The sequence below is a fragment of the Henckelia pumila genome, unplaced genomic scaffold, assembly GCF_033568475.1.
Source record: "Henckelia pumila isolate YLH828 unplaced genomic scaffold, ASM3356847v2 CTG_391:::fragment_3, whole genome shotgun sequence".
In the NCBI taxonomy this organism is placed as follows: Eukaryota; Viridiplantae; Streptophyta; class Magnoliopsida; order Lamiales; family Gesneriaceae; genus Henckelia; species Henckelia pumila.
The window spans coordinates 140,763-163,398 of NW_027331820.1; the positions used below are offsets into that span (position 1 = coordinate 140,763).

At 36.1% G+C, this 22,636-nt stretch overlaps 4 protein-coding genes across 5 annotated transcripts; 3 read left to right on the forward strand and 1 right to left on the reverse strand.

Annotated features, from left to right (window-relative positions):
• Window positions 1-355: 355 nt before the first annotated feature.
• Window positions 356-11,473, forward strand: LOC140871115 (vacuolar sorting protein 3). The gene is made up of 14 exons (XM_073273554.1): window positions 356-1,416; window positions 1,683-1,958; window positions 2,455-2,651; window positions 2,773-2,914; window positions 3,539-3,796; window positions 3,949-4,021; window positions 6,694-6,742; window positions 7,691-7,982; window positions 8,131-8,186; window positions 8,396-8,464; window positions 8,542-8,653; window positions 9,676-9,765; window positions 10,157-10,327; window positions 11,011-11,473. The coding sequence occupies exons 1-14, from the start codon at window positions 472-474 to the stop codon at window positions 11,101-11,103; spliced, it is 2,823 nt and encodes a 940-aa protein (XP_073129655.1). The 5' UTR covers window positions 356-471; the 3' UTR covers window positions 11,104-11,473.
• An 815-nt stretch (window positions 11,474-12,288) lies between these two features.
• LOC140871119 (CBBY-like protein) lies at window positions 12,289-16,761 on the forward strand. 2 transcript variants are annotated; one of them, XM_073273561.1, is made up of 11 exons: window positions 12,289-12,686; window positions 12,839-12,888; window positions 12,978-13,041; window positions 13,655-13,703; window positions 13,808-13,876; window positions 14,559-14,620; window positions 14,952-15,032; window positions 15,220-15,374; window positions 15,450-15,534; window positions 15,906-16,063; window positions 16,460-16,761. In XM_073273561.1, exons 1-11 carry the CDS (start codon window positions 12,448-12,450, stop codon window positions 16,525-16,527), a joined length of 1,080 nt encoding a protein of 359 aa, XP_073129662.1. In that variant the 5' UTR covers window positions 12,289-12,447; the 3' UTR covers window positions 16,528-16,761. The 2 variants fall into 2 exon arrangements, with proteins under 2 accessions (XP_073129662.1, XP_073129661.1); XM_073273560.1 differs by having other exon boundaries at window positions 12,301-12,686; window positions 15,906-16,049.
• A 652-nt stretch (window positions 16,762-17,413) lies between these two features.
• On the reverse strand, window positions 17,414-17,830 carry LOC140871127 (U-box domain-containing protein 30-like). Its single transcript, XM_073273572.1, has one exon. It carries the CDS (start codon window positions 17,828-17,830, stop codon window positions 17,414-17,416), a length of 417 nt encoding a protein of 138 aa, XP_073129673.1.
• Window positions 17,831-18,785: 955 nt separating this feature from the next.
• Window positions 18,786-22,582, forward strand: LOC140871128 (CBBY-like protein). The gene is made up of 9 exons (XM_073273573.1): window positions 18,786-18,862; window positions 19,476-19,524; window positions 19,629-19,697; window positions 20,380-20,441; window positions 20,773-20,853; window positions 21,041-21,195; window positions 21,271-21,355; window positions 21,727-21,870; window positions 22,281-22,582. The coding sequence occupies exons 1-9, from the start codon at window positions 18,786-18,788 to the stop codon at window positions 22,381-22,383; spliced, it is 825 nt and encodes a 274-aa protein (XP_073129674.1). The 3' UTR covers window positions 22,384-22,582.
• Window positions 22,583-22,636: the final 54 nt, after the last annotated feature.

Sequence of the window (22,636 nt, forward strand, 5' to 3'; positions counted from 1 at the left end):
GAAAAAAATCCATATTGATATCGTATAGATACCGAAAAAAAAGCGGTATACTGAAAAAATGTATGTATATCGAAAAAATTTCGGTATGGTATGCCAAAATTCCGGTATTTCGATACGATATGACAGCCCTAATTGAGAGCGACTGAAGGATATATTATAAAATATTACTAAAATCATGTTTTTGATTGTTCACTAAATTTATAAATATTTATCACTGAATTTATGTTTAATAGACGAGGAAAAAAATAAAACTAGCGGAAAATAAGTTAAAATACGACTGAGAGGACCAAAAGACGAGCGATATATAAAAATGAAATATGAATTAAATCGTTTGACACCTCTATGTGACTCTGTCTATATATTGTCTTCAATTACAAATGAATGAAGAGTGAGATTGCAAGAGATGCCGGTGGTGGCCATGGCTGATGCTCTCAGGTGACTGCAATCAACATCAACTTTCTTCCATCGTAAATGGCCGTAAAACCCAAGTCTCGAACAATTCTTGAACCCCTAGCAGAATCCGCCCTCGATTCCGGTACCACTACCACCTGTGTAGCATTCTCCAAACCCTCCCAAGACCAAGCCCTTATATACGTTGGCACTCTAACAGGCATTTTGTTCTTATACTCCTTTCGGATTTCCCTCTCTTGTATCTCTTTCCTTAAACGAATCTCGGTCTGTGCCAGTCCCCTGAATTCAGTCTCTCCCCTCCCCCATCTTGGTAAACTGATTGTCTTCGCAGATGGATTCTTGTTTCTTATTGACGACACTTTACTTGAATCTCCTAAACGAATCAGCCTTATTAAAGGCGTCACCGCTTTTTCTCCTAAATTTCAAACCAAAAACCCTTCGGATAGTTTTATTCAGAGATCCAAAAGTAACGACTTTTTCGCTATTGGGATAGGGAAGAAGTTGGTATTGGCGGAGTTGATTTTGAGTGGGACGTTGGTAATCTTAAAGGAGTTTCAGGGGATTTTTGATGGGATTATTACCACCTCTTCGTGGATAGATGATTCTATATTTGTTGGTACCAATATCGGGTATTACTTGTATAATATTTTAAATGGCAGATGTCAATTAATCTTTTCGCTACCGGATGCTTCAAGTGTGCCGAGACTGAGATTGTTGGCCTATGAGGCGAGGGTGTTGTTGATGGTAGATAATGTTGGTATCATCACAGATATGGAGGGGAACCCTGTAGGAGGGAGTTTGGTGTTTAAGGAGACTCCAGATTCTTTTGCAGAAATAGGTAGTTATGTGGTGTCTGCGAGGAAAATGAAGGTAGAGTTGTACCATACGAAAACGGGATTTTGCGCTCAGAGGTTGGATCTTGGGGATTTAGGTGCTGGCCCATGCGTCGTGACAGATGAGGGGGCAGAAAATGGGAAGCTTGTTGCTGTTGCAACGAGATCAAAGGTAGGTTTTAACTGATATGTGCTTTCTCTTGGATCTGTTATTTGAAGTTTGAGCTAAAATTTAACTTTTCCCCGGCATGTATCACTGATGTGCATGAAAGAAACACGTTGGATGAATCAGTTTCTGCTTGTCTGAATATCTCAATTTTCTGCTATTATGAAGTTTAAAAATAAGTGTGAAACATAGAGTTTTACTAGTGAAATGATCATTAGTTTGTTAGGTGCTGACAAAAGGTCCTGACCATTCACATGCTATATCCTATCAAGGTTGTTTGCTATGGGAAAATTTCTGGAGAAAAGCAAATCAAGGATCTCCTGCGAAAAAAGAACTTCAAAGAAGCCATCTCATTGATTGATGAGCTTGAGAATGAAGGTGAAATGACAAAGGACATGCTTTCCTTTGTTCATGCACAAGTGGGATTCCTCTTGCTCTTTGACTTGCATTTCAAGGAAGCAGTAGATCACTTCCTGCGTTCGGAAAACATGCAGCCTTCTGAAATTTTTCCTTTCATCATGCGGGACCCTAATCGCTGGACCCTGCTGGTACGTGCTGAATGCCAATTTGTTTCGCCTATGTATTTGACTTCATGTTTGAAAGGTTTTCTTTGCCCATTTGAATTTATCTGCTATGCCCTTCAAGAACTTGTATCATGTTCTTATTTGGTGCTTCTGGAGATGTAAATGTATTACATTGAATATGGATCAATATACCTGAGAATTCAGATGTAACATGCAACATCATTCATGCAAGTACTTACTTCTGTATGTCATTTCCATAAAATTTAGTATTTACGCAATGTGTTATCATAAAATATAAAATAAAAATAAAAATGTTGAAGTGCTTGAGATATATACATGGAAGGTTTTCCAATGATGGACAAAGAAAATAGAATATGCAGCTATCTTGTGGCTTTGTTTAATGTGCTGGCTGAGTATTTGATGAGGTGGAATGTTTGATTTCATTCTTTGTTTCATCTTCTGTTAATCATATCACAATGAATCCTACACAATGTTCAGTGAACTGTTTGAGAATTTTTAGGTTCCAAGGAACCGCTATTGGGGCTTGCATCCTCCTCCAACACCTCTTGAAAATGTAATTGATAACGGATTGACAGCCATTCAAAGAGCTGTATTTTTTAAAAAGGCAGGTCTGGAGACTTCTGTCGACGATGAGTTTCTTCTAATTCCACCCAGTAGATCTGATCTGTTGGACTCTGCGATTGAAAACATGATAAGGTGTTAATGATTTTTAGTTGGTAATTATTTGAAAGCCATCATTTTCATTTTTTCGTTTTAGTTCTACGATGTTCATTCCACTTTCCATCCACTCTTTCCTTTCTATGCTCATTTGCTACAGATATTTGCAAGCTTTCCGTGATAAAGATTTGAACCTGTCAGTTAAGGAGGGAGTTGATACACTTTTAATGTACCTATATAGAGCTCTCAACCGTGTTGAAGACATGGAGAAACTCGCATCTTCTGAGAATAGCTGTGTAGTGGTAGGCATCACTTTAATTTTCTCAGTTAGATGAAAAACCATGTATTGTTCTGTCATGGGCCTGAATCCAGGCCAATCCAAGATATCATTATCGCAGCCAGACCAATGGCAAATTTCCGAGCGATAGCATCTTAATTGCTTGTTTTCATTGATCTATTTATTTTTTTCTGTAGTTGTTGGTTTGAATAAATGATTATCCCATTAAGCGTAATCCCGGTTAGGTTGGTTTTTATTTTTAAACATTGAACCTATGCTGATAAGGGCATTTATAGGACTTGGTTCTCTTTTGATTCATCTGAATTATCTAAATCTTATTCTCCTAATTACTTGTTAAAGAGGTTGGGAGGTCCCCTCCATTGAGCCTCTACACCTTATATCAAGAAAAATAGGTAGAAGTTGAAGAAAAACGAAGAAACATAAAAACATAATCGTCGAGGATTTCATCGTTCATCGTCCCAAACATGATCCTGCTCCCGCACACGTGACATGTTCATTTGCCTCTTAATTATTTTTAATCAATTGAATGTTTTAGCATAGAATCTAATAAGTTTAAGATTGTGTAGCTGTATTAAATGCAAATTTTGGCTTCAAATGATGACTACTCTATTTTCAATGGGCAGTACAGGAGGAGCTTGAACCACTGCTCCATGAATCTGGGCATTTACGTGCTCTTGCATTTTTATATGCTGGTAAGGGAATGAGTGACGAAGCTCTTACCATCTGGCGCATATTGGCAAGAAATTATTCAACCAGCTATCATAAAGGTCAATATGAGGTAACTGGTTCACTAAAGCCCTTAAGTCCGGAGATGGCTGCAATTGAGGCATCTAGGATTCTTGAGGAGTCTTCTGATGAAGATCTTGTACTTCAACATCTTGGATGGGTACATGAAAAAATATATTTTTAGCTTTTGTTTTCTCATGACGGCAATAAATACTTTATCCATATTTATGCACTATGAACTTTTCAGTTAAAAATTAAATTACCTTTTTTCCTTGATAGTAATTGCTGATGTTACTTGTTGTTTTCCATTAGATTGCAGATATCAATCAGGTGCTAGCAGTCCAAATTTTGATATCAGAGAAAAGAACAAACTTACTATTACCAGGCAAGACTAATAATGAGCATGTAGTTGTTATGTTTATAAGTTTATCGGATGCCAAACCTAACTGTTTTTAATGTAATATGATATCATACGAGTGACTTTTGAATCATTGAATTATAAATTTTTTAATTAATTCCTGACAGAAGAAAACACCTTGATTTTGCTACTACAATACTTATAACCAGTGCATCACCCATTTTCTTCGATCTGAAGTACTAATTAGCAAGAATGCAAACCATACCTTGTACTCATGTATAGCCAGTCTCATCACATATGTCCCATCGTATGTTTTTTAACAGAAATTATGGGTTTTAACTGTGCCTTCTGACAATTAATCATTTGTACGCATTTAAACTTTATGATTACTAAAGAACTAGATAAATTTATTTATTATGGATATGATTGATTGATGCATTATAACTTTTTGTATCATTTTATTTTTGAATAGTTGTTACGTTCTCCGTAGGTTAGTGGAGAAAATTAGGATTTCTGGTGCCCATATGTTAACACCGGTGTTGTATTGAGAATGTCAGTTTTTATTCAACATTCTTCAAGTTGGTGCATAGATATCTGATACCAGTTATTCCCAACTTAGAGAGATTTTCTTCTGATACTGTTTAGTGAGAATGTCAGGTTCTTGTGTTCTGAAGGCACATAGCGATGATGGATCTTTACATGTTCGATCTCGGATTTTATGAACTTTCTGTCAATAAGGACATGTTTTATGCGATTGTGTTGAATAAGATCGTGTACCACTCCATAACTGACTTACTCTCCCTGTACAACTCCATTTTGTCTCCAAATTAAATTACACATACCTTGTACGATGGCATCGGTATCCTGCTTCTGTACTCTTCCTTGAAACAACATTTTGTTTCTTGCTCCGCCATGTAATAACACTCCCCTTATTTTGGTGCAACATCCAGTAGTAGAGGCAGATGAGATTCTACCTTTAGGTTATTGTCCCAAGAGTGCATCCAAGGGTGGGTATTTATTAATGCATGTGATGTTCACATGTTCACATTTTTTCAGTGCACCCCACATTTGAGGAGAAATATCCACTGTTAGATGCATCCTTAGGGTATTACCCCAAGAATAACATGAAATTTGCCCGTAGTAGACATGCTATCTCCAAGTAATTTGGCCCAATTAGCATCTGCAAATCTTCACTGTTCTATTGTCACTTTCTGTGAGACCCGACTAGGAACTTAAAATATTTTACCCTAGGAACTTAAAATATTTTACCTAGTCTGGCACCACAATTCATGCAAAAATTGTTGGCCCTTTCGAAAATATCGCAGGTAATACACGGTGCACTCAAAACATTATAATTATTTATATACCAGTATTAAAAACGTTTTATACATCTTATTTCATAGCAAAATACAACGAAACGGACTTAATATGACCAATTAATACTAGAGGACAAAATACTATAGCAGTTTTGGAGAGCCAACGTTTTCATTGTTTCCGAATTTCCCTCTGGTTCTAGCTCTTGTACTCTTAGAAGGCCGAGCCATTCCCATCCCCAATTGGTAGTCCCGTTGCGGCCTATGACCATCTGTCCCGTCTCCATTTTGATGGGCCTAACCTAAGCTCGCTCTTCAATATGGATTTGTGAACGGTCAATCTACTTCTTTGGAAGTTTCAATGCTGAATGACTTGTCTGCTACCAACTTCTTCCTCTATGGGTAGGCCCAACCACCACACCACACTCCTAGGAGTTAGGATAGTTAACGGAACACCAGAATTATTCCCCCTTCGATTTTCTTTTGGCTTGCAAATTTGTGGCACCGTAGTTGAATCCTTATTTTGGCTTCATCGTCTGTTTAAGCGTATGTTTAAGATTCAGTCTCTTTGGAATCTGGAATTTACAGTAAACAACGAGAAAATAGAGGAAGCATTCATGATTTACATATTTACAACAAATCAACAATGTTATAGCAATTGCAGTGTGTCAATATGATATGAATGTAAGCACGGTAGAGCATCACAATTAAATATAATGTCGATTAATTTAATGACTGTTTAGAATTTAGAGTAAATATCATCGGCTAAAGAGGAAGCTTCCACCAAACAGTCACTGTAGCTGCATGCCGGTTGTAATACTCACTCAGTCACTAAGATTGATCCATGCTTCATGTTCCCATGTACGTTGGGTCACTGGTTTTTGGGATTGGTGTTTCACCAGTTAAATAACCCACCTTTTCTTTTTCTCGAATCACCACAAGAATGAACTCGAACAATTCTTTGAAATTTAACCCATTCAGTTTGTGTTGGGTATCTGCAGGGAATGATTCATATCCAAAATTGAGACGATGGGTCCAAGGGATTTTGACGAATCCATGGTCGAACTTTTGGTGTGATTGAGACATGTCTCTGATGCCATGAGATCAATGAAATCAGAATATATTTAAGAAGAAATCTGTGTATTTCATTGAAAAAATGATACAGATATATGCACAAATCTAATAGCTTTATCTTGTGTCTAACTTTGGAAAAATGCCTATAATTGAGCCAGAGAATCAGAACTAATTACATTTTAACAAATCTGAAAGTTTATGATTTTCATTCCTTATCTTTAATGATCCTTTTCATATCTTTCTTCTGGTCTACAAAATTTCTGTGCGTGGTTTCTATTGGGATGGTGAATTTTTACCTCTTTTTTTTCACAGATAAAGTAATATCCACTATTGATCCCAAAAAAGTGGAAATTCTTCAAAGGTACGCCCTGGCATTCTTTACATTTTCTGTGGCATGGGTGAACTTATAGCCTTTTTGTGGATGTGTTGTCAATTTAATTTACTTGATTTTTAGGTGTTTGGGACAGTGACAAAGAAATGGAAACTTTTTAATGTGTGTTTCTGGTCCATATTTCGTCTTTATAGTCTAGTCATGGCTCTAGTGTTTACTATTGTTATCTTATTTGGAGGGACATTCATTTTTCACCCGCGACAGAAGCTCTAGAAGTTATTCATCCAGTTATTCTACTCTTTAAGAATGTGATAGTTGCATGTCCTCATTTTCTTTGGATACCAGCTATTCGCTCTGTCACCTAATCATTCTCATATCCAGAGATCTTCCAACTATTTTTTTTTTCAATCTTATTGAAGATTTTTTGTTAAAAAAAAATTACTTTTCAAGATTGTATGAAAGAAAATTTTACTGATGCTAGCTTAGTTGAATGAGCTTCAATGGTGTTTGGTGAGGCTTTGGATTATTTTTGAGTTGATTTTTCTGGAAAGAGATGTGTACTGTTTTTTAAATCAATAATGGTGTTTTGGAGATGAACTTTGGACACAATCCTTAATCAATCCCATGTTTCATAAGATCTTAAAACACACTTACAAACCTAATTTTGTGTTGTAATTTTTTTTCCTGAAACTTCCAAAATTTTTTGGTTACCCTACTTTTAGCTCTTACTGAAATGGTTATTGTAATCATACCTCTTGCTATTTACTTCTCCAATTTGACTTGCCACTCAATAGTTCTACCCAAAATTAATTAAGATAAGATCAGATTGATTGATTGCATTTTACACCAATAATTTTTCGTTAGTGGATTGATTCCTAGATATTGCATTGCTGACTCCTGTACAAAAGCACTAAAATTATCAGTACAAATACAGTTTTTTCCTCCTGTACTAAGATTTTCATCACCTCATTGATGCAGATATCTGCAATGGCTAATTGAAGATCAAGACTCTAATGACTCTCGGTTCCATACTGCATATGCCCTCCTACTTGCCAAGTCAGCACTTCAAAGTTTTGAGATGGAGTGTCCATCAGAAAATTCTGTTGCTGGAATGATGAACGATGAGACAAGTATTTCTAATGCTGGAAGGAGAACAATATTTGAAAGTACTGTCAGAGAAAGATTCCAGATTTTCTTACAGTCATCGGACTTGTACGATGCAGAAGAGGTCCTTGATATGATTGAACAGTCTGAACTATGGCTAGAAAAGGTCCTCTCGCATTCATCTGGTCATCATATCATAATGATACATGCAATTCCCATTAGGCTATTAAGCATTTGATATGTTTGTGCAGTTGTCGCTGGTGCCATTTTTTGGTTTATCAATATATTTAATCTAGCATTACTCTTTTTGGCAGGCTATTTTATACAGGAAGCTTGGTCAAGAAACACTAGTGCTTCAGATTTTGGCCTTGTAAGTCTACTGTTTAAGTGATGGTTCAACCGTTGTCATGCTTCAATCTTCATTATGTACGATCTCTGCAATATCTTACTAGCATCATGCTTTTTGCATTTTGTTACCCTTTTTAAGCTTGGAAAACTCAATTCCCATACTTGATTGATGAATGCGTCCTGTACATAGGATGATCGGACTTGTATGATTTGTTTTTTCACCTTGTATAGGAAATTGGAAAATTGTGAAGCTGCTGAACAATATTGTGCAGAGATTGGTAGACCAGAGGCTTATATCCAGTCAGTCTATTTTTATATCTTGATAGCTCCATGAATATTGGTCTTGGTGCTATCCTCACGTTTTTTTCTCATGGTAGGTTACTTGAGATGTATTTGGATCCAAAGGATGGTAGGGGGCCCATGTTTAAAGCGGCTGTCCATCTTCTTCACAATCATGGAGAATTGCTAGACCCAATGCGAGTGTTGGAGGTATGAAATCTATCATCCCCCTTTTCCTGTAAACCGGTATCTTTTATTCTGGAAATGCTCTGGATTCATGATCAGGAGATGGCTTCTAGAAGTTATGAGTCGATGGTCAAAGCGCATATCTACTTAATTTGTGGTTACAGTCTTGTGTCTTTAATTGCAATAAAGTACTTTATCTATGATCATTGTTTCTATATGCTAGACAAAATAATCTTGCTTCTTATTTTATAAGAGAGTCATAGACCAAAAATTTTGTTCAGTGTATATAAGTTATTCAACTTTTCTTTTAGTTCTCCTTGCCTTTTTTAGAACGAACAGTTAAAGAGATCACAATGTTATACCTTTTTGTTTATTTTTTGGAACCCATTTTCTTTTGCAGGTAATTTTTGAATAATAGATGGTCATATATGTTGGAGAAAAGGCTAGTAATTTATCTGTGTCTCAGATATTTGACAGTATTCTATCTTTCCAGGCTGATAATTTATCTGTCTCAGATATTTTGACAGTAATATATATTTCCAGTCTCCAGTTGATGTCATACAAAATTACATACTAATATCCTTTGTGAGATAAGTTTGTGGAAGAATTTTCTGTATTTTGCTTTGGTTAACATAATTGTTCTGGCATGTGTACGGTTTCTGTTGTCACCTACCTGTTCTTGTATGTCAATGCAATAAACACTTGGTTAGTATACTGTAGTACGCCATTGAAAGTGACACCAGGATGAAAAGGTCTAAAGATGGGAAAAAAATTTATTTATGTTGCCAGTTATCTGGTAATGTGTTAAAGATATAAAAAATAAAAAGCAAATAAAAATATTCTGGTCAAGGTGTTCTTTGTGACCTCTTGTGTGATGTTTCCCTTAGGTTGTGCTTTGAGTGCAAATTATCTCGGTAAAACTTTTTGTCTGCCATCTTTTGGTGTCTGGCAATGTAATGGTTCAAGAAAGTTGCAATTTTCTGTGTGTATTAATTTTGTCAACATAAATTACTGTTTTGAGTTCCACGCTTTTGTTTTTTCTGCAGAGACTATCTTCTGATATACCCCTGCAGCTTGCCTCAGCCACAATACTAAGGTTGCTTAGAGCTAGGCATCATCATCATCGACAAGGACTGGTATGTTTTTTTATGTAATCCTGTTTTATAAAAGTGGTTTTTTAAAATTTTTTTATAGAAAATGTTTTAAAAGTTGTTTTGAGAATAAATATGTATTTGAACAACTATTCTATAAAAACGTTTTTACGATTAAAAAGTAGTATGTTTTGTTTTCCATCATTGCTTTCAATTCTAAAAACATTAAAAAACACATTTCAGTTGTTACGTAAAAATTATACTTGAAGAACACCTTTTTAAAAATATTTTTCAAAAGTACGTGCCCAAACAAACCCTCAATCTTCCAACTGTTTTTCACATTGTGAATGGTTTTTCTCTTTGTATCTGTCTATCCTTCGAGGCACTTTTCAAGGAATTTTAGTTGTGTGCTGAAAACTGTTTTGAGTTTTGCCAGATTGTGCATAGTCTGTCCCATGCTTTGCATGTCGATTTGAGCTTGGCAAGATTGGAAGAAAGATCACGTCGTGTTCTTATTGATGATGAAAGTGTTTGTGATTCTTGTCATGCACGTCTTGGTACTAAACTCTTTGCCATGTACCCAGATGATACGATTGTTTGTTACAAGGTATGTAATGCCTTTTTGAATTCTTCTTCGAAATTAGATCCTATGCCTCTCTGTCAGGATCCCGAGTTATGGATAATGGGGCGGTTAATGGGTTTATGGTTAAAACTGATGCTCATTTTAGGAGAGAACCTCACAATCTCAAAATAGTAGTAGTTAACGGAATCCTTCAGCTTATTTTTTTAATCCTCCACGAGTCACATCCTTGTGCTCTGTATCTTGGTTTGGACTTGGGTTGGGTTGGGTTGGGTTGGGTTGGTTTTTCGTATCTGGGTCCGTCACACTCTATAAGACGGAAATCTTAGCCTAGTTTTGGTTCGATGATGGTGTTTGGCTGCTGTTGACCATCTGCCACCACCACACCTCCCTTCCCCCCACCCTTCATTGCCTAGGTCCTCTCAGTCTGGTTAGTATAATGCGTGAGGTTTATATTATACCTCTAGGCACCGCTTGATGTGAAGGATAACACATTGATTGATTATTTATCTTTGCTTTGTCCAATGTTCGTCTCAACTTCTTCCAAGGATTAATGTAATGTACCGTTATTTAATTCAAGGATATTGATTTATCATCTTTATATTATTCATCCATCATCATTCAATCCATGAACCAGACGGTGTCTTAACTGATTAAAAGTTGAAACTACCGCCTTAACTGATTAAAAGTTGAAACTCCTTCTATTGCAGTGTTATCGTCGTCAGGGTGAGTCAACATCCGTCACAAATCGCGATTTCAAGAAAGATATATTAGTTAAGCCTGGTTGGTTGGTAACACGATGATCATGTATCATGAAGTTTTGACTTGATGAGGTGGCATGATGACATGAGAATTGAACAAAAGCAATGACTCCAAAATATTTTGCAAATATGGAAACCCGTTGTGGAATGGGTTGAACTGCGGCAGTGTACAGTCTATTTCAGTAGAGAAGACGTATATTGCCAAGTGGTGTACACGTGACGACTTTTATTTTTAGTTGAAATGATTTGTTTATTATGATATTTTATAGTTTACTAAATAGTGGTTATTATTGGTTTAAGAAATTCGTAGTAGTGTTTTAAAAATGAAATATGATTGTGCTGGAGGAAAGTGAATGAAAGTGAAAAACATCTTTTCTTTTTGGCTGAACAGTGACGTGAATGATTAGGGTTGTATTAGTTATAAATCTTGTGGGTTAATTGCAAGATATTAAATACTAATATGGTATTATTAATTACTTAATGTTATAGAAAAAACTGACATGGTATTTTACTATTTTAGGAATAATAACAATTCGAGTTAGTATGTTGTGAGATGGTCTCGTTGATTACCGGTTGATTTGATTTATATTTACAATGAAAAATAATTTTTTTTTCATAAGATAATTTTTTTTCATCGATAAGGTCAATTAAGATATTCGTAGGGCATTGTCACGCCACTCCAAGGGCAGTGCCTCTAGGGCAACATAGACTTTCCCAAAGATAATTTAGGTGAATTACATTGCTAATCCCATAAGGGGAAGTTTTATGTCAGTCCAGGGGCAGTAAAGATAACTTAGGTGAATTACATTGCTAATCCCATAAGGGAAAGTTCTATGCCACCCCAGGGGCAATGCCCCTGGACTGGCGTGATAACCCGTGATCGTAGGGCACACTTATTTTAATCAATCATACTCTGTCACGTTACCCCAAGGCAGTGTCTTTTGGGTAGCATAGATCTTCCCTGACAAGGATAGTTATCTTTGGTCTTCCTTTCCTTCACGGAAATGAATCTTAAATTTGTGTTTGGAAAAAAGTGGTCGTGGAGTCGAATGTATGGCTGGAGGCACAAACTCTGGGTCCAAGTGTTTTTGTTGGAGTGAATCTGAAGTTTGGCTAAATTTGTCTCGTTGCTAGCCCAATTCCTAGAAAATGTCACTAAAATATTATTATTTTTATTTTGTGTATATGTTCGCGAATTTATGTGATATCACAACTATTAAATTAAAATAAAGGTATTTCATCTATCTAAGAAATTAAATTGAAAGAAAATGTTGAAATGATTTTTATTTGAAATGTTGCCCGAACATCCGAGTCCAAGAAAATTTGGAACAATAGTGTTTGTTTGTGATACATATAGTTGAGAATCCCAATTTCCAAATCTTGTAAATGGAAACCGCTACTTATCCGATTCTAAACGCGCCCCGATTCGGCGGCAGGGGTACAATCAAGCTGAGCTTTGGCAACAAATTTTGCAGTAATTCTTCTCGCTTTTCTTCAAAATATTGTCACTGTTGCCGGAAAATCAAGACCTTGGATTTTCACCGCTTAATTATAAATGCTTCCTCAAGAAACAGTTTCGAAAATCACATTTCCCAGAAACTCGCCATTCTTCTTGAAGTTGAAGGGTCCGTCGGCTTTTTTCTTTAGCTCCCTCGTCGTTGTTTTTATATTAAAGTTTTTATCTGATGTTTTTCTCTTCTTGAGTTTTCATTGTACTATATGTTATCATTAATAACCCGCACTACCCAGTTATTTATATGACAAGTTATTTCGTCAGGGTTTTAATCGATGTGAACCGATCAGGCAATCGCCAGGCCTTTAATGCAGGTATCACTTATGCATATATTTCTGCTAATCTCGATTTGTGTTTTTCTTCTTCACCTTGATTCTACTGTGGCATCTAATGATATTTTCAGCATTTAAAAAGCTTGGACTAGACTGTGCAAATTGGACCGAACCAGTTTATTCCGACCTTGCAAGGTGTGATACATCAATATTTAAAGTTTAAACAGAATGGTTCTTTTAGGTCAGCTATTTGTAAATCAAACGAGGGAAAATCAATTAACTATGAGTCCTTTTTTTTATATATCATCATGCTTGTGTGAATCAAAATTATCATTTCCTTTTGTTGGTTTGAGGCTCTGGTGTGTTTCAAATAGATATTATGTGTGATAAAAGCACTTTGAATTGTTGATTAATTGTCAAAGATATCTTGGAACCATCGAATTACCCGACTCAGTAATTAAAGATCAAACAGAAGAGGAGAGTAAAAGGTTTAAGCTCGTATGTCTTCAAATCAAAGATGCTGTGTCTTCAATCAGTATAGTGAGAACACTGTTCATTCTCGTTAAAATAAAAGATAAAAAAATTGGTTCATAGTTTCGCTTGAATACCTAAAATTACCCAATCGGTAAAACTTGGGCGCAACACAAAGTAATTGTGCGGTATTGAAAGATGCTAGTATCTAGATGGAATATGAGCACACTTGTCCATTTCATAAACTGTTTTGACTTTTTAAGATGCTATGCAGCTTCTGCCCACTTGAATGCTTTCTGCATTATTGATCTAATCAGACTTATTCGTATGTGCTCAGGAAAAGTGCTGGTGACGAGGAAAGGATGTTAGTTTTGTATTTTAACAGGGTGAGCTCCTGCATGTTTCCCGTTAGCAAGCCTACATGTGATTGATGTTACTATATTTCTGTGAAAAGCCCTAATAAAGTGATTATGATTTGCTGTTTGTGCAGATTGGTTGGCCAACCTCAGTTGCCACCAATGAGAAGGAAACTTTTATGAAAAATGTTCTTCGCGAGAAGGTGTTGATGACAAATAACTGAGCTCTATTCCAATTTTCATAAAATGCTATGGCCTAATTTTCTCACCTTTCCCACTGTCATTCTAGATGGATTTAACTTTTGAAAGTCGTTTGTGGTGTCAGTAGGCAATAGAACTAAATTATTTAGCATTTATTGCCATTGTTTTGGTACTCTATAACTCACTTTTGAGGCTTTTGATGCAATGATTATCTTAATTCGTTTTGCTTTTATATTACCTCTATGAATCCATTTATAATTAAAGATCAATCTTGTATGTGAAGTTACTACTTCCCTGTTTGCTAGGTTAAGTTTGTTTTGTGAAATACAATTGATGAAATGGATGTAAAATTTATTTTCATGTATTTTTCTTGTGGTATAAATCTTGGGCTACAGTGTGGGATATTGTTGAGCTGTTCATTTAGTGTCCAGTAGATACAGGAATCCTATGCTGTTTGATATATCAATTTGGAAATTATACTTCTTCTTTACGAGTGAAGATATTGATTGTCATTAAACATTAGTCCATTTCATTTTGTTTATCAATCTATTACTGGAGTGGTATATTCTTATTAGCATCTTTAGATCTCAACAATGTCATGTTACTTAATTTTTCTCAACCACGTTGAGTTAATCAAAGGTTAGTTCTACCAAAAGTAGTTGAATCATTGATTAATGTCTGCAGAAGAATGCACTGGATGGTCTGGTCATGTCAAAAGCTTTTACTTTAAGACCTGGTGCCAAAGAGTAAGAAATCGGATTCTGCTTTATGTGATTTAACCTGGCATGGAATTTACTTCCTATCACGTCCATTGCTTTCGCAGAGAATATAATCATTATTTTTAGATACTATATTGTGTCTTTCTCCTGATCGTGCCTGATAGTACCTTGGATGTACGATAGAGTTTATACTTTGTAGTTTGTTTGGAGCTTCTGTTTGGAGCTAACAACACTTCTTCTCCCATTTATTCTCGACACCTTTTAGTTATAAGCACAGTTTCTTACTTGTTTGGTTGTACGCCGGATATCTTCTCTTCTTTCCCTGGTGGTCATTCTTTTTTCGTCGTCTTCATGACAGGTTCATTGATGATGCATTCAATGAAGGTGTGCATGTGATAATCATGACAGCATATAGTATACATGGGGAAAAGGTTGCAAGGTTAGTTCTACTTATCATGTGTGCAATTGAGCACTCAAAACTTATCCGTTTTTAAGCGATATGGCTGGAGGTCGGGAGTAATGATGTCAGGGATTAATCATCTCATGTTTGTATCAACACTTGAAACGGCATCACGTTTTCTGTAGGGTAGCTATGGCCTATTGATAGGATATATCATTATTTACAGGTCAATTGTTGAAAAACTTGGAGCTGATCGAATATCAAAGATACAGACCATTGGAGTTGAAGAGGTCGAACAAAGTCTTTATGGACAACTTGTGTTTGGGAAAGGAGTATCCTCAAGTTTGGATGAGCAAATAGCTAAAGAAGTGTACAAAGCAGGTGATATAAAATAATTTCTTCATCTGATCATATTCTTAAGGGTAAAACTTGAGATGGTTTATTATTTTGGAATAGCTTCTGCCGAAAGACAAAGAATTGCGGAAGAGTTTGCTTCTATGCTGAAGCTGAAAGTTGAACTTAATACTAGTTCAAGTGAAAGGTTTTGCTCATTCTCTCGTACTCCTATAAATTTGGCTCGCAGATATCTTTGTATGGTTCATACTGTATGAGTCATTGCATCAGTATTCAGATAGCATCGAAATTCAGATAGACCATCTGACCAAGTGTATTCTCTGAAACACGTATGCAGAGTTGTCATTTAGCGAGATTTTGTATCACTTCATAGTTAATAAATTTGCCAGCCAAACTGGCTTTATCTGTCTGATGCTTTCTGGTGAACATTTATTTTGGTTGGTTTCTCAAATGTAATACCTGGCATGAGTTAGAATGATGTATTATGTATTGGTTGGTCTAGAAGGTGATTCGATGCTTCTGGTTGAGAGTGATGAAATTATGGTGTTGTTTATACAGCTTTCAAAATGTTATTGTTGCACTAAGGGCGGGGGCAGAGTATGCGGAAGTTCCAGTTGAAAAATGCCTTTTGATTGCGGGAAGCCTATCTGGAGTTTCTGCAGCTGAGCGAATTGGCATGCCCTGTGTAGTTCTCCGGAGCAGGTATTATGAAACAAGTACGCAATATATGATGGAATTTCTATGTTAATCTAACACATTTTAGTGGCCCTTTGTCTGACTTCACGTTCCTTTACATACTATGAAGGGACCCCTTAGAAGTGAGTCGTGATAGTATGTATTTGCCAAACTTTAGGTTTTGAATCTTTATTAGCTGAAGGTGGGGTTGCTGTCTCATAAAGTTATTCTCCCGTTTAAGTTTTAAATTGTATAATTTTTATGTCCTGGAGGTGTTTCCATCCATGATAATGAGGTTTGAAAAGCATATGCATAAAACCCCCAGCCCACCCTCCCAAACACACACACAAAAAATTCTGGTGCTGTTGATCTAAGCTGTTCAATTCTAAATTATTTTATTATCTTACTCTCTATGGTTGTTATGCTGGTTCTTGAAGTTCGACGGCAAGAGCTGAATTTCCTACAGCAATGGCTGTCACAGATGGATTTGGTGGTGCAGACTTGACTATATCAAGACTTCGCAAAAAACTGACATCTTAAGTTCAGCACATGATAACCATAAATCTCCTTTCTGATGGCCTTGTGTATTGTGAGTTTTAGCTCACCTCGTTGTATCTTTTCTGCGTACGTTGACAGGTTATACTACAATGAGATGAGCTGTTTTGTAGAATGACCTGCATTTTTTCACCATAATTGTTTAATAGGTAGTTTATTTAAATTTATGCTGTTCTTTACCATACTGATCAGTGAAATCCTTGTTGCGGACATATGATAGCTCAAGCAATCCCCAAAATGGACATATCGTATAATCTTATCCCAAAGTGTCAGAACATGGACCATAACAAAAATTAAAATACCATGGGGAAAATAAAGCCTTGCAGCTCAGCTTCACTAATAATAATAATAACAAACTAAAAACTGTGATAATTGTACACATGGAATGGATGAAGTAAAATTTTACTTGCCACTCGATATACACTAGTTTAAGGCCAGAACAAAACTTCTACAAAGGAAAATCGGAGGATGGGTCAATCCCCAAGTGTAGGAGAATTGATGAGATTGGCGAAGAACAGTTGCAGCAGTTAGCTCCACCAAATAACATGTTAGAACTTGCACCGTATCTTTTATGTCTTTACAAATCATAAAATATTTGCAAATAAATCTCCTCTTTCTGGTGCTTGAGAACTTCAGCTGGAGCCAACTGTTTTAAGGAAAATACAAACCATGTTTACGTACAATATGGGCCTCCACATAGTCAGAATCAACACCCGGAACTGTTGGGCAATTTGCATGGCAACACCAAAATCTAGAATTTTCCAGTTAGTTTGAGATATAATCCTTCAAATCTGGAAGCCTTTGGGTCTCTTTATCAGACGGTCAATCTTCGGCAGTCATTGAATCGTTCTGGTCAATTTGCACTTAGAAATGAAAATGGTATCAGAACAATTCAAACTGCACAACTTCAAAAGTTCAGCGGCCCGCTGCTTAAGTAAAGGACTGCATCCGCTCTGGATAACAAGAAGTAGTTTTGCTGCAAGACCCGCATCCACAGCTACCAAGGAACATTCTTCTGGGGACAGTTGGCATACAGACAACAAGATCGAAAGCGCATAAACAGTAGAACTTTCTGAAATTCTCATCAATAATTTAACCATAATGGAAATAGTATTAGAACAATCCTTCAAGGCTTGTCTCCCTTCAGGCACAGATGATAGAGCATCCAATATGAACAAGGCTAAATCAGTAGCCTCTGGATTCAAGCCAAGAATCAACTCTACTAACGGAGGCACCGCTCCAATGGTCACCATCAAACTCCCAACTTGCTTGTGCGTGCAAATTAGTTTTAGTTAAACTAAAGAGTTGGAAATTGACAAATTTTCGTTCGTAAGTCTCTAATTTTTTCCTCCACATATTCTTGGTTTCTTACTGTTTAATATTTTTTGATAATGAGCAATGGTTTGTGTTTAAGATGAATTTGTTAAAAATTCATCTTTTTAAATATGAATGAATATGTTGCCACGTATAAATTGAACAATGAATTGTGTTTAAAAAAATTAGTTTCTTCAGTAAACTTTTTATTAGCTTGCATTGTTTATTATTAGCTTGTATTATGTAGGGATCAATAAAATGGAAGCAAACGATTCTCCAATGACATCAAATTCTCATTCTATCGATAGTGAATTGAAAAGGGACTCTGGGGATATTGGATGAGAAACCGTCGTGTTAGTAGATCCTAAAAATCATAAAGCTGTCAAGTGCACCTTGTGTGGTAAAGTTACTACAGGCGGAATTTATAGGCACAAAATCCACATTTCGGGTATTCTAGGAAAAGGTGTAAAAGCATGTGCGAGGGCAACTGGAGAGCAAAAAGCAAAGTGTCGTTCAGCACTTGAGGATAATAAGTGTAAGAAACGGGAGAAGTTATTGAATGAATCTAAGTTAAGGAATGATGTGGTTACGTCTTTGAATAGTTGTGAGGAGGAAGATGATGAAATTTCTATCATTGAGAGAGGGAGTAAGAAAAAAACGACTGATATGGGACCTATTTATCAATTTGCAAAGCTAATTAACGTCGATGATGTTTCTATGAGTGCAAGTAAGAAAATTAGACAACAAAATATTACTGATGCAATTGCTAAAAAGAGATTGCTCCAAGTTCATCAATATTTGGCAAGATGGGTGTATGAAGCTGGAATTCCTTTTCATGCAATTGATAATGATGGTTTCAAAATTTTTGTTGAGGCTTTAGGTCAATAAGGTCTAATGATATTTTCAGCATTTAAAAAGCTTGGACTAGACTGTGCAAATTGGACCGAACCAGTTTATTCCGACCTTGCAAGGTGTGATACATCAATATTTAAAGTTTAAACAGAATGGTTCTTTTAGGTCAGCTATTTGTAAATCAAACGAGGGAAAATCAATTAACTATGAGTCCTTTTTTTTATATATCATCATGCTTGTGTGAATCAAAATTATCATTTCCTTTTGTTGGTTTGAGGCTCTGGTGTGTTTCAAATAGATATTATGTGTGATAAAAGCACTTTGAATTGTTGATTAATTGTCAAAGATATCTTGGAACCATCGAATTACCCGACTCAGTAATTAAAGATCAAACAGAAGAGGAGAGTAAAAGGTTTAAGCTCGTATGTCTTCAAATCAAAGATGCTGTGTCTTCAATCAGTATAGTGAGAACACTGTTCATTCTCGTTAAAATAAAAGATAAAAAAATTGGTTCATAGTTTCGCTTGAATACCTAAAATTACCCAATCGGTAAAACTTGGGCGCAACACAAAGTAATTGTGCGGTATTGAAAGATGCTAGTATCTAGATGGAATATGAGCACACTTGTCCATTTCATAAACTGTTTTGACTTTTTAAGATGCTATGCAGCTTCTGCCCACTTGAATGCTTTCTGCATTATTGATCTAATCAGACTTATTCGTATGTGCTCAGGAAAAGTGCTGGTGACGAGGAAAGGATGTTAGTTTTGTATTTTAACAGGGTGAGCTCCTGCATGTTTCCCGTTAGCAAGCCTACATGTGATTGATGTTACTATATTTCTGTGAAAAGCCCTAATAAAGTGATTATGATTTGCTGTTTGTGCAGATTGGTTGGCCAACCTCAGTTGCCACCAATGAGAAGGAAACTTTTATGAAAAATGTTCTTCGCGAGAAGGTGTTGATGACAAATAACTGAGCTCTATTCCAATTTTCATAAAATGCTATGGCCTAATTTTCTCACCTTTCCCACTGTCATTCTAGATGGATTTAACTTTTGAAAGTCGTTTGTGGTGTCAGTAGGCAATAGAACTAAATTATTTAGCATTTATTGCCATTGTTTTGGTACTCTATAACTCACTTTTGAGGCTTTTGATGCAATGATTATCTTAATTCGTTTTGCTTTTATATTACCTCTATGAATCCATTTATAATTAAAGATCAATCTTGTATGTGAAGTTACTACTTCCCTGTTTGCTAGGTTAAGTTTGTTTTGTGAAATACAATTGATGAAATGGATGTAAAATTTATTTTCATGTATTTTTCTTGTGGTATAAATCTTGGGCTACAGTGTGGGATATTGTTGAGCTGTTCATTTAGTGTCCAGTAGATACAGGAATCCTATGCTGTTTGATATATCAATTTGGAAATTATACTTCTTCTTTACGAGTGAAGATATTGATTGTCATTAAACATTAGTCCATTTCATTTTGTTTATCAATCTATTACTGGAGTGGTATATTCTTATTAGCATCTTTAGATCTCAACAATGTCATGTTACTTAATTTTTCTCAACCACGTTGAGTTAATCAAAGGTTAGTTCTACCAAAAGTAGTTGAATCATTGATTAATGTCTGCAGAAGAATGCACTGGATGGTCTGGTCATGTCAAAAGCTTTTACTTTAAGACCTGGTGCCAAAGAGTAAGAAATCGGATTCTGCTTTATGTGATTTAACCTGGCATGGAATTTACTTCCTATCACGTCCATTGCTTTCGCAGAGAATATAATCATTATTTTTAGATACTATATTGTGTCTTTCTCCTGATCGTGCCTGATAGTACCTTGGATGTACGATAGAGTTTATACTTTGTAGTTTGTTTGGAGCTTCTGTTTGGAGCTAACAACACTTCTTCTCCCATTTATTCTCGACACCTTTTAGTTATAAGCACAGTTTCTTACTTGTTTGGTTGTACGCCGGATATCTTCTCTTCTTTCCCTGGTGGTCATTCTTTTTTCGTCGTCTTCATGACAGGTTCATTGATGATGCATTCAATGAAGGTGTGCATGTGATAATCATGACAGCATATAGTATACATGGGGAAAAGGTTGCAAGGTTAGTTCTACTTATCATGTGTGCAATTGAGCACTCAAAACTTATCCGTTTTTAAGCGATATGGCTGGAGGTCGGGAGTAATGATGTCAGGGATTAATCATCTCATGTTTGTATCAACACTTGAAACGGCATCACGTTTTCTGTAGGGTAGCTATGGCCTATTGATAGGATATATCATTATTTACAGGTCAATTGTTGAAAAACTTGGAGCTGATCGAATATCAAAGATACAGACCATTGGAGTTGAAGAGGTCGAACAAAGTCTTTATGGACAACTTGTGTTTGGGAAAGGAGTATCCTCAAGTTTGGATGAGCAAATAGCTAAAGAAGTGTACAAAGCAGGTGATATAAAATAATTTCTTCATCTGATCATATTCTTAAGGGTAAAACTTGAGATGGTTTATTATTTTGGAATAGCTTCTGCCGAAAGACAAAGAATTGCGGAAGAGTTTGCTTCTATGCTGAAGCTGAAAGTTGAACTTAATACTAGTTCAAGTGAAAGGTTTTGCTCATTCTCTCGTACTCCTATAAATTTGGCTCGCAGATATCTTTGTATGGTTCATACTGTATGAGTCATTGCATCAGTATTCAGATAGCATCGAAATTCAGATAGACCATCTGACCAAGTGTATTCTCTGAAACACGTATGCAGAGTTGTCATTTAGCGAGATTTTGTATCACTTCATAGTTAATAAATTTGCCAGCCAAACTGGCTTTATCTGTCTGATGCTTTCTGGTGAACATTTATTTTGGTTGGTTTCTCAAATGTAATACCTGGCATGAGTTAGAATGATGTATTATGTATTGGTTGGTCTAGAAGGTGATTCGATGCTTCTGGTTGAGAGTGATGAAATTATGGTGTTGTTTATACAGCTTTCAAAATGTTATTGTTGCACTAAGGGCGGGGGCAGAGTATGCGGAAGTTCCAGTTGAAAAATGCCTTTTGATTGCGGGAAGCCTATCTGGAGTTTCTGCAGCTGAGCGAATTGGCATGCCCTGTGTAGTTCTCCGGAGCAGGTATTATGAAACAAGTACGCAATATATGATGGAATTTCTATGTTAATCTAACACATTTTAGTGGCCCTTTGTCTGACTTCACGTTCCTTTACATACTATGAAGGGACCCCTTAGAAGTGAGTCGTGATAGTATGTATTTGCCAAACTTTAGGTCTTGAATCTTTATTAGCTGAAGGTGGGGTTGCTGTCTCATAAAGTTATTCTCCCGTTTAAGTTTTAAATTGTATAATTTTTATGTCCTGGAGGTGTTTCCATCCATGATAATGAGGTTTGAAAAGCATATGCATAAAACCCCCAGCCCACCCTCCCAAACACACACACAAAAAATTCTGGTGCTGTTGATCTAAGCTGTTCAATTCTAAATTATTTTATTATCTTACTCTCTATGGTTGTTATGCTGGTTCTTGAAGTTCGACGGCAAGAGCTGAATTTCCTACAGCAATGGCTGTCACAGATGGATTTGGTGGTGCAGACTTGACTATATCAAGACTTCGCAAAAAACTGACATCTTAAGTTCAGCACATGATAACCATAAATCTCCTTTCTGATGGCCTTGTGTATTGTGAGTTTTAGCTCACCTCGTTGTATCTTTTCTGCGTACGTTGACAGGTTATACTACAATGAGATGAGCTGTTTTGTAGAATGACCTGCATTTTTTCACCATAATTGTTTAATAGGTAGTTTATTTAAATTTATGCTGTTCTTTACCATACTGATCAGTGAAATCCTTGTTGCGGACATATGATAGCTCAAGCAATCCCCAAAA

Coding starts and splice junctions, on each gene's coding strand:
- LOC140871127 (XM_073273572.1), bottom strand. CDS start 17,830: ATGGTGACCATTGGAGCGGTGCCTCCGTTAGTAGAGTTGATTCTTGGC.
- LOC140871115 (XM_073273554.1), top strand. CDS start 472: ATGGCCGTAAAACCCAAGTCTCGAACAATTCTTGAACCCCTAGCAGAA. Junction 2,652..2,772: donor GCGATTGAAAACATGATAAG/GTGTTAATGATT, acceptor CATTTGCTACAG/ATATTTGCAAGCTTTCCGTG. Junction 8,465..8,541: donor AGACCAGAGGCTTATATCCA/GTCAGTCTATTT, acceptor TTCTCATGGTAG/GTTACTTGAGATGTATTTGG.
- LOC140871119 (XM_073273560.1), top strand. CDS start 12,448: ATGGAAACCGCTACTTATCCGATTCTAAACGCGCCCCGATTCGGCGGC. Junction 12,687..12,838: donor ATTCTTCTTGAAGTTGAAGG/GTCCGTCGGCTT, acceptor TTATTTCGTCAG/GGTTTTAATCGATGTGAACC. Junction 15,033..15,219: donor CATGGGGAAAAGGTTGCAAG/GTTAGTTCTACT, acceptor CATTATTTACAG/GTCAATTGTTGAAAAACTTG.
- LOC140871128 (XM_073273573.1), top strand. CDS start 18,786: ATGATATTTTCAGCATTTAAAAAGCTTGGACTAGACTGTGCAAATTGG. Junction 19,698..20,379: donor AAAATGTTCTTCGCGAGAAG/GTGTTGATGACA, acceptor TAATGTCTGCAG/AAGAATGCACTGGATGGTCT. Junction 21,196..21,270: donor TAAAGAAGTGTACAAAGCAG/GTGATATAAAAT, acceptor ATTTTGGAATAG/CTTCTGCCGAAAGACAAAGA.